Source organism: Chiloscyllium punctatum, chromosome 11, assembly GCF_047496795.1.
Source record: "Chiloscyllium punctatum isolate Juve2018m chromosome 11, sChiPun1.3, whole genome shotgun sequence".
Lineage (NCBI taxonomy): Eukaryota > Metazoa > Chordata > Chondrichthyes > Orectolobiformes > Hemiscylliidae > Chiloscyllium > Chiloscyllium punctatum.
This window is the reverse complement of record NC_092749.1, coordinates 21,235,678-21,253,535: the sequence shown is the minus strand read 5'-3', so window position 1 is coordinate 21,253,535 and position 17,858 is coordinate 21,235,678. Positions and strand designations below refer to the sequence as shown.

Below are 17,858 nucleotides of genomic sequence, written 5' to 3'. Positions count from 1 at the left end.
GGGGGGATTGGGGGAGGAGAGATTCGGGGGGAATGGGGGAGGAGAGATTCGGGGGGGAATTGGGGGAGTAGAGATTCGGGGGTATTGGGAAGAGGAGGATTGGGGGAGGGGGGATTGGGGGAGGAGAGGTGAGGGGGGATTGGGATTGGGATTGGGATTGGGGAAGGGGGGGATTGGGGAAAGAGAGTTTCGGAGGGGATTGGGAAGAGGGGGATTGGAGGAGGAGAGATTCGGGGGATGATTGGGGAAGGGTGTATTGGGGAAGAGGGGGATTGGGGAAGGAGAGATTCGGGGGGATTGGGGTAGGGGGGATTGGGGAAGGGAGGATTGGGGAAGGGTATTGGAGGAGATATGTGGGAGTTGGGGAGGAGAGATTCGGTGGGGTGATTGAGGAAGAGGGGGATTGGGGGAGGAGAGATTCGGGCGGGGATTGGGGGAGGAGAGGTGGGGGGGATTGGGGGAGGGAGGGATTGGGGAAGGAGAGATTCGGGGGGATTGGGGGAGGGGGGATTGGGGTGGGAGAGATTCGGGGGGGATGAGTGGGGAAGAGATTTTGGGGAGATTGGGGGAGGGAGGATTGGGGAGAGGTATTGGAGGAGATATGTGGGAGTTGGGGAGGAGAGTTTTGGGGAGATTGGGGGAGGAGAGATTCGGGGGGGATTGGGGGAGGAGAGATTCGGGGGGGGATTGGGGGAGGAGAGATTTGGGGGGATTGGGGGAGGAGAGATTTGTGGAAGGGGGGATTGGGGAAGGGGGGGATTGGGGGAGGAGAGATTTGGGGGGATTGGGGGAGGAGAGATTCGGGGGAGGATTGGAGAGGAGAGATTCGGGGGAGGTAGAGATTCGGGGGGGATTGGGGAAGGAGAGATTCGGGGGGGATTGTGGGCGGAGAGGTTCGGGAGGGGAGAGATTTGGGGGGGAGAGATTCGGGGGGGAGAGTGAGAGGGGGAGGGAGCATTGGGAAAGGAGAGATTGGGGGGATTGGGGGAGGAGGTTTTGGGCGATTGGGGAGGAGAGATTGGGGGGAGAAATTTGGGGGGAGATTTGGGGTGATAGGGAGACAGCGATTTAGAGGGGATTAGGGGAGAGGGATGGGGGAGAGATCGGGGAAGGGGAATTGGACGGATTGTGGGAGGAGGAGTTGGGGGCAGTTTAGGAAGGGGGATTGGGGAGGATTGGAGATTTTGGAGAGGGGGGAATTGAGGGTGGAGTGTTTGGAGGGATTGGGGAGGGGCGATAGCAGATTATTAGTGGAGGAGGGATTAGGTGTGTAGGGGGAGAAGAGATTGGGGAAGTTGTAGGAGGAGAGACTGTGGGGTTTGGGGAGGAGTGATTGGGGAGCTGGAATTGTGGGGTTTACGGGAGGAAAGGTTGGGGGAGGGGGTATTGGCATTTGGGGGGAGAAATTCGGGCATAAATGGGGATGGTGAGATGGGGAAGGAGGGATTTGGGAGGAGAGATTTGCAGGGTTTGGGGAGGAGAGATTTGGGGGGATTGGGGAGGAGAGATTTGAGTAGGGTATTGGAGAGAGAGATTTGGAGAAGGATTGGGGAGAAGAGATTTGTGGGGGATTGGAGAGGAGAGATTTGGGGGGATTGGGGGAGGGTAGATTTGCGTAGGATATTCGGGAGAGAGATTTAGAGAAGGATTGGGGAGAAGAGGTTTGGGGGGATTGGGGAGGAGGTTTTGGAGGGGGAAAGAGTGGGGAAGAGATTTGGGGGAGGGAGGATTAGGGTAGGGGTATGGGAGGAGATTGGGGAGGGGGATTGGGGGTTTCGGGAGGAGAGATTGGAGAGGGGGGTAGAGATCAGGGGGATTAGAGAGAGGCTGGGTGGGAGAAGCTGGGGGAAGAGGCTGGGAGGGATTGGGAGCAGAGAGGGTGGGGAGGGATTAGGGTGGAGAGATTGGCGGGGGAAAGATTGGGTGTGGTAGAGATTTTGGGGAATTGGAGTGATAGATTTGGGGTGGAGAGATTTGGAGGTGACAGAGTTGAGGGGGAAGAGATTTTGAGGGATTGGGAGATAAGATTGGGTGAGAGATTTGTGGGGGGGAGAGATTTGTGGGGAGAGATTTGAGGTGGTTGCGGTGATGATGTGGTAGAGATTGGGGGCAGACGTTCGGCGGGAGAGGATTGGATTGGTGGAGGGAGATTTGTGGGGGGGAAGAGAATGGGGGAGAGATTTGGGGAGGAAGTTTGGTGACGATTGGGACGGGAGAGATTGGGAGTAGAGATTTGGGGTGGAGGGGATTGTGGGTATTGGAGTGGTGATTGGGGGTGGGAGAGACTGGTGGGGAGGATTTGAGTGGTTTTTTTAGGCAGGAGAGAGATTGGGTGGGGATGAAATTGGGGGGTTGGGGGAGCGAATTTTGGGAAGGGTGATTTAATGGGGAGAGTTGTGAGGTGGTGATTGGTGGGGCAGAGATTGGGGAGGGGAGATGTGGGTGGAGAGATTTTGGGGGGGTAAGAAGAGATTTGAGGGAGAGTGTTGAGGGGGGAGAGATTGGGGAGAAATTTGGGAGGATTGGGGTGGTCATTGGGGGCGAGATTGGGAGGAGAGATTGGGGGTGGTAGAGATTTGAGGTGAGAGAGTGGGGTGTGGGAGAGACTTGGGGGGGAGAGATTTGGGGGATTGGAGTGGAGTGGTGATTGGGTGAGAGGCTGTGGGGGGAGAAGGGGAGAGGCTGTGGGGTGGGGAAGGTGAGAGGCTGGGGTGGGAGGAGAGAGGCTGGGGGGAAGGAGAGAGGCTGGGGGGGGAAGGAGAGAGGCTGGCGGGGGGAAGGAAAGAGGCTGGGGGGGAAGGAAAGAGGCTGGGGGGGAAGGAGAGAGGCTCTGGGGGGGGAAAAGGGAGAGGCTGTGGGGGGGAAGGGAGAGGCTTTGGGGGGCAGGGAAGGAGAGAGGCTGTGGGGGGGGGAAGGGGAGAGGCTGGCGAGGGGGGAAGGGGAGAGGCTGTGGGGGGGAAGGGGAGAGGCTGTGGGGGGGGGAAGGGGAGAGGCTGTGGGGGGGGAAGGGGAGAGGCTGTGGGGAGGGAAGGGAGAGGCTGTGGGGGATGAAGGGAGAGGCTGTCGGGGAGGAGGGAGAGGCTATGGGGGGGAAGGGAGATGCTGTGGGGGGGGGGGGGAAGGGAGAGGCTGTGCGGGGGAAGGGGAGAGGCTGTGGGAGGGGGGAAGGGGAGAGGCTGTGGGGGGAGGGAAGGAGAGAGGCTGTGGGGGGAGGGAAGGGGAGAGGCTGCGGGGGGGCAAGGAGAGAGGTTGCAGGGGGGCAAGGAGAGAGGCGGGGGGGGAAGGAGAGAGGCGGGGGAAAGGGAGAGGATGGGGGGGAAGGGGAGAGGCTGGGAGGGGAGGGGAGAGGCTGGCGGGGGGAAGGGGAGAGGCTGGGAGGGGAGGGGAGAGGCTGGCGGGGGAAGGGGAGAGGCTGGCTAGGGGGGAAGGGGAGAGGCTGGCGAGGGGGGAAGGGGAGAGGCGTTGGGGGAGAAGGGGAGAGGCTGTGGGGGAGAAGGGGAGAGGCTGTGGGGGGGGGGGAAGGGGAGAGGCTGTGGGGGGGGAAGGGGAGAGGCTGTGGGGAGGGAAGGGAGAGGCTGTGGGGGGGGAAGGGAGAGGCTGTGGGGGGGGAAGGGAGAGGCTATGGGGGGGGAAGGGAGAGGCTATGGGGGGGGAAGGGAGAGGCTGTGGGAGGGGGGAAGGGAGAGGCTGTGGGGGGGGAAGGGAGAGGCTGTCGGGGGGGAAGGGAGAGGCTATGGGGGGGAAGGGAGAGGCTGTGGGAGGGGGGAAGGGGAGAGGCTGTGGGGGGAGGGAAGGAGAGAGGCTGTGGGGGGAGGGAAGGGGAGAGGCTGCAGGGGGGCAAGGAGAGAGGCGGGGGGGCAAGGAGAGAGGCGGGGGGAAGGAGAGAGGCGGGGGAAGGGGAGAGGCTGGGGGGAAGGGGAGAGGCTGGGAGGGGAGGGGAGGGGAGAGGCTGGGGAGGGGGAAGGGGAGAGGCTGAGGGGAGGAGAGAGTCTGGGGGGGAGCAGAGAGGCTGGGTGGGAGGAGAGAGGCTAGGAGTAGGGAGGGGAGAGGCTGGGGGGGAAGGGGAGAGGCTGTGTGGGGTAAGGAGAGAGGCTGGGGGGGTAAGGGAGAGGCTGTGGGTGGGGGGGAAGGGGAGAGGCAGTGGGGGGGGAAGGAGAGAGGCTGTGGGAGGCAGGGAAGGAGAGAGGCTGTGGGGGGGGAAGGGGAGAGGCTGGCGGGGGCAAGGGGAGAGGCTGGCGGGGACAAGGGGAGAGGCTGGCGGGGGCAAGGGGAGAGGCTGGCGGGGGGGAAGGGGAGAGGCTGGCAGGGGGGAAGGGGAGAGGCTGGCGGGGGGGAAGGGGAGAGGCGCGGGGGGGAGGGGAAGGGGAGAGGCGTGGGGGGAGAAGGGGAGAGGCTGTGGGAGGGGGAAGGGGAGAGGCCATGGGGGGGGGGGGGGGAGGGAAGGAGAAAGGCTGTGGGGGGAGGGAAGGAGAGAGGCTGTGAAGGGGGGAAGGGGAGAGGCTGGGGGGGGGGAAGAGGAGAGGCTGGGAGGAGGGAGGCTGGGGGTGGGGGGGGAAGGGGAGAAGCTGGGTGGGAGGAGAGGGGCTGGCTGGGGGGGAAGAGGCTGGGGGGGAGATGCTGGGGGGAGAAGGGGAGAGGCTGGGTGGCTTGTTTCTTTTTATTTTCTGTTTCCTCTGAGTCACTTGTTAAGTTTCTGCCTCTCACGCCCTTATCAAAATTTTCCTCAGGTTCCCAACTTACATAAATCTAACTTCAACCCTCCTCATTAGCTGTAATTTTTGAATTCAAATGTCTCATCTATAGATTTGCAGGAAGGAGTATGGCCAATTCTTTGAATTTCTCAGGTCCTCAATCTGAGAAGAACCCTTCTATTCTTAATGGTATCTGTCCAAAACTCAAGCATCAATTCTGACTTGTATATTTGTCAATTTGTTTTAAGTCTCTTTCTCCAATAGTCCCTCTATTAAGGTGGTTTGCATTACAGACTATCCTTTGTGCAATGTAACTTTTTATTCAGTATTATTTTTCCTTCTGGGTCCCTGTTGTCACTGATAACTAGCAGAAAGTCTGTTTCCCAACAACACTTGCCTCTCTTTAAAAACAATAAAAACTTTTCCAGAGTTTCAAAGCACTGTGGAATTCATTTTTCTCTTAATCATTCCTCCGGGTCTTGGGGGAAAACAGCTTTTTTTTTTAAAAAACACCTTAGTTTCAAAAATTACATGATTTTAACGTACTAAACTGTTCTAGAGTTCCCCACACTACCACAATAACTATGCTTCATAAAGTTTTTAATTGGCTGTAAGGTCTTAAGTTTGTGAAAGATACTACATTAATGCAAGTCTTTCTTTAAAGGTTGAGCCAAAGAAAATGTTATTTACCTCAGAGGTTTTTTAAAATTAGATTTTTGTATTTTACAATTATCCTAGACAAATCACCAAAACTTACCTATAAGTTTAGGTGAACATATAAACACTTCTGCTATATTAAAAGATCTTTTGCTATTCAGATAAACCATTAACCTAAAGGTCCACTGGCTCTCAGTGTGTGTTTAAAAATAAAATGATCTAGTACCATTTTAAGAAGAGCAAGTTTAGTTATCCCTAGTGTTCTGAGCAGTATTTATCTGTCAAATGTACACAATTTTATAGTGCTTTTCTGTAAATTAGTTCTGTTTCAGAATTGATCCAGGATTGAAAAGTACTCTTGGGGTGTCCTGAAATGCGAGCTATAGATCTGTACAGCATGGAAACAGACCCTTTGGTCCAACTTGTCCATTCCGACCAGATATCCTTAATAAATCTAGTCTCATCTGCCAGCATTTCACCTTTATCCCTCTAAACCCTTCCTATTCATAAACTTATTCCAATGCTTTTTAAATGTCGTAATTGTAGCCGCCTCCATCAGTTCAACTGGCAGCTCATTTCATACATGCGCCATCCTCTGTGTGAAAAAGTTGCTCTTAGGTCCCTTTCCCCTCTCACATTAAACCTATGCTTTCTAATTTTGGACTCTCCTACCTTGGGGAAAAAGCCTTGTCTATTCACTCTATCCGCGCAAATGTGTCTCCTTCTTTTAAAATCCAAATAGTTCATTAATAAAAGTACTGCAAAGGGTCAAGAGTATAATTAATACTTTCAATCTCCTATATTTTAGGGTATTTATTTATGGATGTTTCACCAGAGGACAAGTTGTTGAAATCTTCTTTGTTTTGAAATGTTTTGTATTTTGTGCTTTGAATGGGTACCTTCAAGGACACAACTTGATCTACTGTACCAAGTATAATGGCTGGACCACTGACTTCAGATTTTTGTTTGGTAAGTTGATATGATATTAAATCAGACAAAGCTTTTTTTTAAAACAAACTTTCTGTAATTTTATTTCCTACCATTCCTAACTTTTTTGCTTACTGTACTCCTACACACTTTCCACCTATTTATCTTTTGCAATTGTTTTCATTTATTTAGAGCAAAGTATTAGACTGTGGAAATCTGAGATCAATACAGGAAATCATGGAAATACTTAGCAGATCTGGCAGCATTTGCGAAGAGGAAAAATACAAGGTTTAATGGGCTGGATTTTTCTGCCAATGCAAGTTCGAACCAGGCCATGAATGCGGAATTTAGACTTTTTTAAAACTGGAAAACAATTTTTGTCTGCCTTCCAAGTTACCACATTATGTGAAACCTTGCTGTAGATTGGGAAAGGTTTGGGTGCAAAATACACATGCACCTCTTTGAATGTCAGGCTGTCCTCATAGGAAAGTTGTTTTTTCCTCCAGCATGATATTTTCATTTGGTGGTGTGGAGCTTTATGAACAATATTTTTCTTTTTATTTGAAAAAATCTTCTTGGAGAGTTTCTGATCATTGGGGAAGTGTGGAGAAGTTGCCAATGTTGTAATAGTTGCCAAGAGTGTGGACAGGCAGCATCCAAGGAGCAGGAGAATTGATGTTTCGGTCATAAGCCCTTCATCAGGAAGGGCTTATGCCTGAAACATCAATTCTCCTGCTCCTCGGATACCGACTGACCTGCTGTACTTTTCCAGCACCACACTCTCGATTCTGATCTTCAGCATCTGCAGTCCTCACTTTCTACCACTCAATGTTCTAATAGTTGAATTGTAGAGTAGCTGTGTTTTAAGGCAGTGAATCATCAAGTACTCTGTCCTGCAGACTATTTATTATAATGCTTTATTTTGTTCTCATACGCTAGAACTTTGGGAAATTAATTACTGCTACATTAGTTATTGAATAAAATCTCATGTTAGACAGTAAATAGTAGGAAAGTGTAGTTTTTGACATCCCCCAATTTCCAATAATATAGACCATTTAGCAAGTTTTGAGAAGATTTGTAGCTCAGGTTGAGGTTATGGATGTAGGTTTGCTTGCTGAGCTGGAAGGTCAATTTTCAGATGTTTCGTCACAATACTAGGTAACATCTTCAGTGAGCCTCTGGACAAAGCACTGCTGGTGTTTCCTGCTTTCTATTTATAGGTTTCGGTTTCCTTGGGTTGGTGATGTCATTTCCTGTGGGGATGTCATTTCCTGTTCCTTTTCTCAGGAGGTGGTAAATGGGGTCCAAGTCAATGTGTTTGTTCATAGAGTTCCAGTTGGAACCACAGGAAATGACATCACCAACCCAAGGAAACCTAAACATATAAATAGACAGCAGGAAACACCAGCAGTTCTTCGTCCAGAGGCTCACTGAAGATGTTATCTAGTATGGTGATGAAATATCTGAAAATGAACCTTCCAGCTCAGCAAGCAAACCTACATTCAGAATATTGACCATAAAATTGAGCAATCTTGTGCAAACATTGACATGCACTTCAATGAAGTGCTATAACGAACCGGAAATTAAATAAGCTTACTTCAGAGAAGGGGACAATTAGGAGATGTTTAAAAGAATCAAAGAACCTGCTCCCTTCTATTGATTGATAGGCATTCTTCTGTGAATCTGAAAATACATCATTTGTACTTCAGATTTAGGCATTGGAGTTAGATATTTTGATAGCTATGGCCATTACTCTTTGGCTTTTCACATTTTGAACTAAGCCAATCTAAGGTCAGCCAGGCTTGCAGTATGATTCATTTGCACATGCTATAAGCTACATGTATTCAAGTGCAGAAATTTGTTCTTTGAAGGTAAAAACAATATGCCCATAAATTGTACCTTTTTTCAAAGATGAAAGAATTATGGAAACAGCAACTCGTGCTATGTTCTCAATTGCAACAGCTTGGTCAATCTGTGTCCGCCTACCAGATCTGATTTTAAACTGCTAAGTAAGGTTGACATTAACTGTTCCTGCCACATCTACATGTCAATCATAACTCAAATCATAACTCAAATAATTAACACTTTTCCCACATTGTAAAAATTGCTGTTCCTTTTTCTACATTTTGGTTTCTTGCACCTTGAAAGTGATTTGAGATGAAAAGGGAAGAGTATTCAAGACTCATCTGATGAAAGGTTGTTTTCCTGAAATTTTAAGTCTGTTTCTCTCAGATGCTGCTGTTGGATTGGTTGAGTCTTGTCCATTTTTTCTTTGGTTCTTATTCAAGGTTCACCTGCTGTACATGGGTAAATCACAGAACATTCATATCACTGATTTTGGGCTCTCTCCATTCAATTTTTAGAAAAAATGATGGGACTAGGCTGGACAAAGTTGAAAAGAGCAGAAGAGAAAACCAGATAAAAACAAGATGCCATACTGCAATATTAAACATTTGTTAGACTTTTGATCTGTATCATCTTAACATCTATAGTGGAGTACACTACATTGGTCAAAGTTCAGTTTGTGTTCTTGCTGTTGTATTCAAGGAAATTTTTTTGGTCTTGTAGGGCTGATGCTATTCTTACTAGGAATGGCTTTCAATATCCATAGTGATCATTTGTTACGGAAGTTGAGAAAACCTGGAGACACAAGTTACAAGATTCCTAAAGGTAACATTAGTCTCTTCCCTAAACCCCCACTCATTTTCTATCTTGCCATACACCAGTACTTGAGTCTTGCGTTTAGCATCCATCAAGTGCATACTTTTCTCTCATCCACATAATAAAGTAATGATTTACTAAGCAAGTATTTGTTTTCCTGTTTTTTTTTAAGCCTCCATGATATGTAAAAATGAGGATAGTCACAGTACATGGTCTTACATGGTAGCTAAATCCCATAAGCAAATGCTGTGGAAATGCCAGTAATTAATTTTGAATTTTAAAAAAAATATTCACTGCCAAATTCAACTATTCTCACTTGCTATTATCTACTGTTATCCAAGTGGATAAATCCCCAGGACATGATCACATGTGCCCTTGAACTCTGCGGGAAGCTAGGCATGTGATTGCTGGGCCCCTTGCTGAAATATTTGTATCATCGATTATCACAGATGAGCTGCCAGGAGATTAGAGGTTGGCTAATGTGATACCACTACTTAAAAAGGATGGTAAGGCAAAGCCAGGAAACTATAGACCAGTGAGCCTGACATCAGTGGCAGGCAAGTTGTTGGAGGGAATCCTGAGGGATAGGACTTACAGGTATTGGAAAGGCAAGGACTGATTAGGGATAGTCAACATGGCTTTGTGCATGGGAAATCATATCTCACTGACTTGAAAGCATTTTTTTGAACTAATGAAGAGGATTGATGAGGGCAGAGTGGTGGACATTGTAGAACATAGAAAAATACAGCGCAGTACAGGCCCTTCGGCCCTCGATGTTGCGCCGACCGAAGCCTACCTAACCTACACTAGCCTAATAACCTCCATATGCTTGTCCAATGCCCGCTTGAATGACCATAAAGAGGGAGAGTCCACCACTGCTACTGGCAGGGCATTCCATGAACTCACAACCCGCTGAGTAAAAAATCTACCCCTAACATCTGTCCTATACCTACCACCCCTTAATTTAAAGCTGTGTCCCCTGGTAACAGCTGACTTCATTAGCGGAAAAAGGTTCTCACTGTCAACCCTATCTAAACCCCTCATCATCTTGTACACCTCTATCAAATCTCCCCTAAACCTTCTTTTCTCCAATGAGAAAAGCCCCAAGTGCCTCAGCCTTTCCTCATACACCAGAAAGGCTGGTGTATGGCATTCACCAAGGTTTCTCATGGTAGACTGATTAGCAAGATTGGATCACATGAAATACAGGGAGAACTAGCCATTTGGGCACAGAACTGGCTCGAAGGTAGAAGTCAGAGGGTTGTTTTTCGGGCTGGAGGCCTGTGACCAGTAGTGTGCCACAAAGATCTGTGTTGGGTCCACTGCTTTTTGTCATTTCATAAATGATTTCGATGTGAACATAGGAAGTATAGTTAATAAGTTTACATCAAAATTGGAGGTGTAGTGGACAGTGAAAGTTACCTCAGAATATGATGGGATCTTGATCAGATGGGCCAATGGGCTGAGGAATGACAGGTGGAGTTTAATTTAGATAAATGTGAAGTGCTGCATTTTGGAAAGGCAAATCAGGGCAGAACTTCTACACTTAGTGGTAAGGTTGTTTAAATTACCAAAAGCTTTTTTTTTATTTTCCCAATTCAACTCGTTTAAATCTCAATTTTCTGAATCAGAAGGCAGTGCTGTTTGAGTTAATTTGGATCTGGACATACAGTTTCATTACAGATAGAATTGCCCAATGTTGGTAAAATTTCATTAGTCCACTGGCTGAACGAAGAGACTTTGCAGTGCAGGTTCATAGTTGCTTGAAAGTGGAGTCGCAGGTAGGTACGATAGTGAAGGTGGCGTTCAGTTTGCTTTCCTTTATTGGTCAGAGTATTGAGCACAGGAGTTGGGAGGTCACATTGCGGCTGTACAGGACATTGGTTAGGCCACTTTTGGAATACTACATTGAATTTTGGTCTCCCTGCTATAGGAAGGATGTTGTGAGACTTGAAAAGTTTCAGAAAAGATTTGCAAGGATAATGCCAAGGTTGGAGAGTTTAGGCTGTCGGGACAGCCAGAATAGAAAGGGGCTGTTTTCCTTGGAGCATCAGAGGCTGAGGAGTGACCTTACAGAGGTTTATAAAATCATGAGGGGCATGGACGAAGTAAATAGATAGGTCTTTTCCCCAGGGTGAGAGAATCCAAAACTTGAGGGCATAGGTTTAAGGTGAGAAGGGAAAGATTTAAAAGGGACATCAAAAGCAATGTTTTCATGAAAAGGGTGGTGCGTGTATGGAATGAGCTGCCAGAGGAAGTGATGGAGACTGCAACAAAGCATCTGGATCGGTATGTGAATAGGAAGGGTTTAAAGGGATATCGGCCAAATGTTGGCAAATAGACCAGATTTATTTAGGACATTTAGTTGGCATGAATGAGTTGTACTGAAGCGTCAATTTCCATGCTGTACAGCTCTATGACTCTGACTTGGTTACTTATTTCTGTAAAAGAAATTCATGAGCGGAATACCTGTCATTTCATTGTGAATTCATTATTATGTTGGATTTTGAATGAATTATTTGATATTGCTGGTGTTCATGGATAAAACTTGTGTTTTGAATATCTATAGTTGGTTTCTCTCAATAATTTCAGCCACCTAATGTGATCAATGACTAATGAAATTTTACCAACATTGGGCAATTCTATCTGTTATGAAACTGTATATCCAAATCCAAATTAACTCAAACACGACTGCCTGCTGATTCAGAAAATTGAGATTTAAACGAGTTGAATTGGGAAAATAAAACGAAAGCTTTCGGTAATTTAAACAATCTCCAAGATAAATGCAGACCAGTTGACAGATAAAACCCAGCGTTTTACACTTAATGTAAGGTTTTTACTTATAATCTACCACCTTTGCTTTTATAAAGCATCTTGGTTTTCAAAATACCTTTTACCTATTACAGATCAGTCCATAAGCAACCTACAGGAAATCAGTTTGAGTGGCCTGAATTAATTCAGTTCCTATTGCAAAATCACTTATAATTTGGCACTAAAATTAACAACATTTTAAAGGGTTGCTACAACATGAAGTAGAAAAACCTCAATTGTGTGCAACAGAAGGAACCCTCAAATTGATTAAATTACGCTGATCAACCCATTTATTCAAAATTCCTTTTGTATTTCAACAGAATTACTCCATTTTTTTTAACATTAATGTAGTGGTTGAGAAATTTATTCAACACATTAAAGGTAGGGGTTGATTTCACCACAATTTCATTTGCCAGAAATTAGTGCAGCTGTTGCCTACATTTTATTTGGCCCAGGAATGCCTCATGCTAATTTAAACCTGTTGCTGGTTTAACAAAGAATACGAGGGAAAAGAGAAAAAGAGAAACTTTGCTGGAGAGATTCGGCAGATCTGAAGAAGGGTCACTGGATTTGTAACATTAACTCTGCTTTCTGTCCATAGATGTGGCCAGACCTGAGTTTCTCCAAAAATTTCTGTTTTTGTTTCAGACTTTCAGCATCTACAGTTCTTTTTTGTTTTATCTTAGAGAAAATAATAAACCTATTATAGTACTCACCTTTTTTCCCTTTCAAATGATACACTGATATTTTCAATTAGCCTGTAGCTGTGACTCAGGCCTATTGATCAGTAGCTAATGAAGTGATAATCAATACCTTATTGTTGTATCAATCTACTTGGTTTCACATCAGTATGTTCAAAGTATATATACACATATTGTGTGTGTATAGATTTATCACTATAAGTACTTCATACCAGATAAACAAAGACACTTTTCTCACTGCAGAAAATAATGAAAACAGCTGACTCTTTGAATTTTGATGTTATGAATTGATTTGTACTATTAGCAATAGACTGCAAATTTCAGTGATGGTGTAACTCGGGACATTATACTTAATAGTTTCTGTTTTGAAGAAAACATTATAACTGGTGTGGTATCTTATCAGTATGATATAATCTGAGTGTTGTCGCTGTATACTAGCCCGAAATATACCATGAAGACCTGATTTTTGTTGAGGCTGATGTAAAGAATGTTGCTAATAAACTTCAAGGCAGTTATAAGATTTTAGATGTGCACATAGTCTGGTCCTATGCTTACTGATATTACAGCTAAATTACATGATTATAACATGATACTTGGCTGACTACAAAATGCTCCTAAAGATGATGAGGGGGAGGGGGGTACTTAGAACATAGAACATAGAAGAATACAGCGCAGTACAGGCCCTTCGGCCCTCGATGTTGCGCCGATCAAAGCCCACCTAACCTACACTAACCCACTATCCTCCATATACCTATCCAATGCCCGCTTAAATACCCATAAAGAGGGAGAGTCCACCACTGCTACTGGCAGGGCATTCCATGAACTTACGACTCGCTGAGTGAAGAACCTACCCCTAACATCAGTCCTATATCTACCCCCCCTTAATTTAAAGCTATGCCCCCTTGTAATAGCTAACTCCATACGTGGAAAAAGGTTCTCACTGTCAACCCTATCTAACCCCCAATCATCTTGTACACCTCTATCAAGTCACCCCTAAACCTTCTTTTCTCCAATGAAAACAACCCCAAGTGCCTCAGCCTTTCCTCATAGGATCTTCCTACCATACCAGGCAACATCCTGGTAAACTTCCTCTGCACCCGTTCCAGTGCCTCCACATCCTTCCTATAGTATGGCGACCAAAACTGCACACAATATTCCAGATGCGGCCGCACCAGAGTCTTATACAACTGCAGCATGACCTCAGGACTCCGGAACTCAATTCCTCTACCAATAAAAGCCAGTACGCCATATGCCTTCTTCACTGCACTATTTACCTGGCTGGCAACTTTCAGAGATCTGTGTACATGGACACCAAGATCCCTCTGCTCTTCCACACCACCAAGTATCCGACCATTAGCCCAGTACCCCATCTTTTTGTTACTCTTACCAAAGTGAATCACCTCACACTTAGCTACATTGAACTCCATTTGCCACCTTTCTGCCCAGCTCTGCAGCTTCTCTATATCCCGCTGTAACCTGCCACATCCTTCCTCACTGTCTACAACTCCTCCGACTTTCGTATCATCTGCAAACTTGCTCACCCAACCTTCTAACCCTTCCTCCAGGTCATTTATAAAAATGACAAACAGCAATGGTCCCAAAACAGATCCTTGCGGAACACCGCTAGTGACGGCACACCAAGATGAACCTTTGCCATCAACTACTACCCTCTGTCTTCTTCCAGCCAGCCAATTCCTAATCCAAACCTCCAACTCACCCTCAATGCCATATCTATGTATTTTCTGCTGTAGCCTACCATGGGGGACCTTATCAAACGCCTTACTAAAATCCATATATACCACATCTACCGCTTTCCCCTCATCTACCTCCTTAGTCACCTTCTCAAAGAATTCAATAAGGTTTGTGAGGCACGACCTGCCCTTCACAAAACCATGCTGACTATCCTTGATCACATTATTCTTATCCAGATGTGCATAAATCCTATCCCTTACAATTCTCTCTAAGACTTTGCCCACAACAGAAGTGAGACTCACTGGCCTATAGTTACTAGGATTATCCCTACTCCCCTTCTTGAAGAAGGGAACCACGTTTGCTAGCCTCCAGTCCTCTGGAACTACTCTTGTAGACAAAGAGGACACAAAAATCAAGGCCAATGGGTCTGCAATCTCCTCCCTTGCTTCCCAGAGAATCCTAGGATAAATGCCATCAGGCCCAGGGGACTTATCTATTTTCACCCTTGCCAGAATTTCCAACACCTCTTCTCTACATATCTCAAAGCCATCCATTCTACTTATTCGTGCCTCAGTATTCATTATCGACAACAATGTCCTGTTCCTAAGTGAATACTGACGAAAAGTATTCATTCAGTGCCTCCCCAATCTCTTCAGCCTCCACACGCAACTTCCCATTACTATCCTTGATTGGACCTATTCCTACCCTAGTCATTCTTTTATTCCGAACATACCTATAGAAAGCCTTAGGGTTTTCCCTAATCCTACCAACTAAGGACCTTTCATGTCCCCTCCTTGCTGCTCTTAGCTCTCTCTTCAGGTCCTTCCGGGCTACCTTATAACTCTCAATCGCCCCTATTGAACCTTCACGCCTCATCCTTACAAAGGCCGCCCTCTTCCATTTAACAAGGGATTCCAATTCCTTATTAAACCGCGGCTCCCTCACACGACCCTTTCCTCCCTGCCTGATAGGTACGTACTTATCAAGGACACTCAATAGTTGCTCCTTGAACAAGTTCCACATATCAATTACGCTCTTACCTTGGAATCTACTTTTCCAATCCACACATCCTAAGTCATGCCTCACCGCATCATAATTTCCCTGCCCCCAGCTATAACTCTTGCCCTGAAGTACACACTTATCCCTCTCCATCACTAGAGTAAAAATCACCGAATTGTGGTCACTGTCCCCAAAGTGCTCACCTACCTCTAGTTCTAATACCTGGCCTGGTTCGTTACCCAGAACCAAATCCAGTATGGCCTCACCTCTTGTTGGCTTATCTACATATTGTGTCAGGAAACTCTCCTGCACACATTGGACAAACACTGACCCATCTAACGAACTTGAGCTATAGCTTTCCCAATCAATATCAGGAAAGTTAAAGTCCCCCATAACAACCACCCTATTACTGTCACTCTTCTCCTGAATCATCTTCGCAATCCTTTCTTCAACGATTCTAGGACTATTAGGAGGCCTGTAAAAGACTCCTAACAGGGTGACCTCACCTCTCCTATTCCTAACCTCAACCCAAACTACCTCAGATGGCAAATCTTCGTCCATCTTCCTTTCCACCGCTGTAATACTATCTTTGACAAGCAAAGCCACACACCCCCCTCTTTTACCCCCACCTCTGACCCTACTAAAACATTTAAACCCTGGAACCTGCAACAGCCAATCCTGTCCCTGATCTAGCCATGTCTCCGTAATAGCCACAACATCGAAGTCCCAGGTACCAACCCACGCTGCAAGTTCACCTACCTTATTTCGTATACTTCTGGCATTAAAGTATACACACTTCAAGCCACTCTTCTGTTTACAGGCACCCTCCTTTAAGATTGATGCCATATTCCTAACCTCCCTACACTCCAGGTCCTGCACCCTAAAGCTACAGTCTGGGTTCCCATGCCCCTGCAGAGTTAGTTTAAACCCCCCCCAAGAGCACTAGCAAACCTCCCCCCAAGGATACTGGTGCCCCTCAGGTTCAGGTGCAGACCATCCTGTTTATAGAGGTCCCACCTTCCCCAGAAAGAACCCCAGTTATCCAAGTACCGAAATCCCTCCCTCCTGCACCATCCCTGTAGCCACGCATTTAACTGTTCTCTCTCCCTATTCCTCGACTCTCTATCACGTGGCACGGGTAACAAACCAGAGACAACAACTCTGTTCGTTCTAACTCTGAGCTTCCAACCTAGCTCCCTAAAAGCCTGTCTAACATCCTCAGCACTCCTCCTACCTATGTCATTGGTGCCAATATGGACCACGACTTCAGGCTGCTCCCCCTCCCCCTTAAGGACCCGGAAAACACGATCAGAGACATCACGTACCCTTGCACCTGGGAGGCAACATACCAAACGTGAGTCTCTCTCGTTCCCACAAAACCGCCTATCTGTGCCCCGAACTATTGAGTCCCCAATTATTATTGCTCTGCTCTTCTCCACCCTTCCCTTCTGAGTAGCGGGGACAGGCTCCGTGCCAGAGGCCTGAGCCCCGTCACTTACCCCTGGTAAGTCCCCCCCCCCACAAGTATCCAAAACGGTATACTTGTTCTTAAGGGGAACGGCCGCAGGGGGTCCCTGCACTGGCTGCTTCCTCCCAGTCCCCCTCACTATCACCCATCTATCTGCCATCTTTGGAGTTACTACTTCCCTATAGCTCCGATCTATGACCCCCCTCTGCCTCCCGAATGATCCGAAGTTCATCCAACTCCAGCTCCAGTTCCCTAACACGGTCTTGGAGGAGCTGGAGATGGGTGCACTTCCTGCAAGTGTAATCAGCAGGGACGTCCATGGCATCCCTCACCTCATACATGTTGCAGGAGGAGCAACACATCCTGTGCTGTCATTTAGCTGTCTTACAAGTACACTGTCTGTGTTCTCTGCAATAATACAACAATATTTTGTTTTGTTTTTAGGAGGATTATTTGAATATGTTTCTGCAGCAAACTATTTTGGTGAAATTGTGGAGTGGTTTGGTTATTCCATTGCCACTTGGACCTTCCCAGCCTTTGCTTTTGCCATTTTCACAAGCCTATCCTTAGGATCTCGTGCTATTTATCATCACAGGTACAATTGACAAGTTAAAATGCAACCTTTTTTGTTAATACTGATTTTTAATTTTCCTTAAGTCAAGTTTCTTCTTTTGAACATGGTCTTGATCATACAGATTCAATAAAATTAAGTACAATTTGTGCTGTTCTGGTGCATGAGTGTTTACGGATTTCCTAGGCAAGTGAACTCAGGACTGGAGACAAAAACAAATAAGGCAAATGAGTGGAGAAGAAAGCTTAATGTATCTATTAAAAGTGATTGTCTATCTTGGGGAAAATTCATTACACCCTGCCTAATTTATCTTGCCATACCAGGTGTTGTAGTCGTCCTGGATCAAGAACAGAAAACCTACCCTGACAGTGTATGTTATTTTTATTGAAACAATATTAATGTAGTGACATTCTATATTTTTGAAATGTTTCATGTACAGTTATAAATAACAATGATTTTAACCAAACGTTTTTGTGCACTTGCAGATTTTAAAAGTTTCCAGCCTAAAACAAATTAAGTTTGGATCTAAAATTAAAAGTCCATCTTTACTTGCCTTAATCAATTTGCAGAGTATGGTGTGTCAAGACATGTTTTAACAAAGCTAAGATGTTACAGAAAAATCAGAACAGATTGTTTTTCATCACTGAGAGTTACTCTAGTTTGAACATGGTATCATTTTT

The 17,858-nt window shown here is 46.2% G+C and overlaps 1 protein-coding gene across 3 annotated transcripts in view; it reads left to right on the top strand.

The window, feature by feature from the left end:
• The window catches only part of LOC140482809 (3-oxo-5-alpha-steroid 4-dehydrogenase 2-like), a 267,535-nt gene that overhangs the window by 241,887 nt on the left and 7,790 nt on the right, over positions 1-17,858 (top strand). Inside the window, exons 2-5 of one of the 3 annotated variants that reach the window (XM_072580456.1) lie at positions 6,157-6,317; positions 8,844-8,945; positions 17,052-17,202; positions 17,502-17,548. In XM_072580456.1, coding sequence (XP_072436557.1) covers positions 6,157-6,317; positions 8,844-8,945; positions 17,052-17,202; positions 17,502-17,544 — 457 coding nt within the window. In that variant the 3' untranslated portion in view covers positions 17,545-17,548. The remainder of the gene's footprint in view (positions 1-6,156; positions 6,318-8,843; positions 8,946-17,051; positions 17,203-17,501; positions 17,549-17,858) is intronic. The other 2 variants (XM_072580455.1, XM_072580457.1) reach the window with 2 other exon arrangements.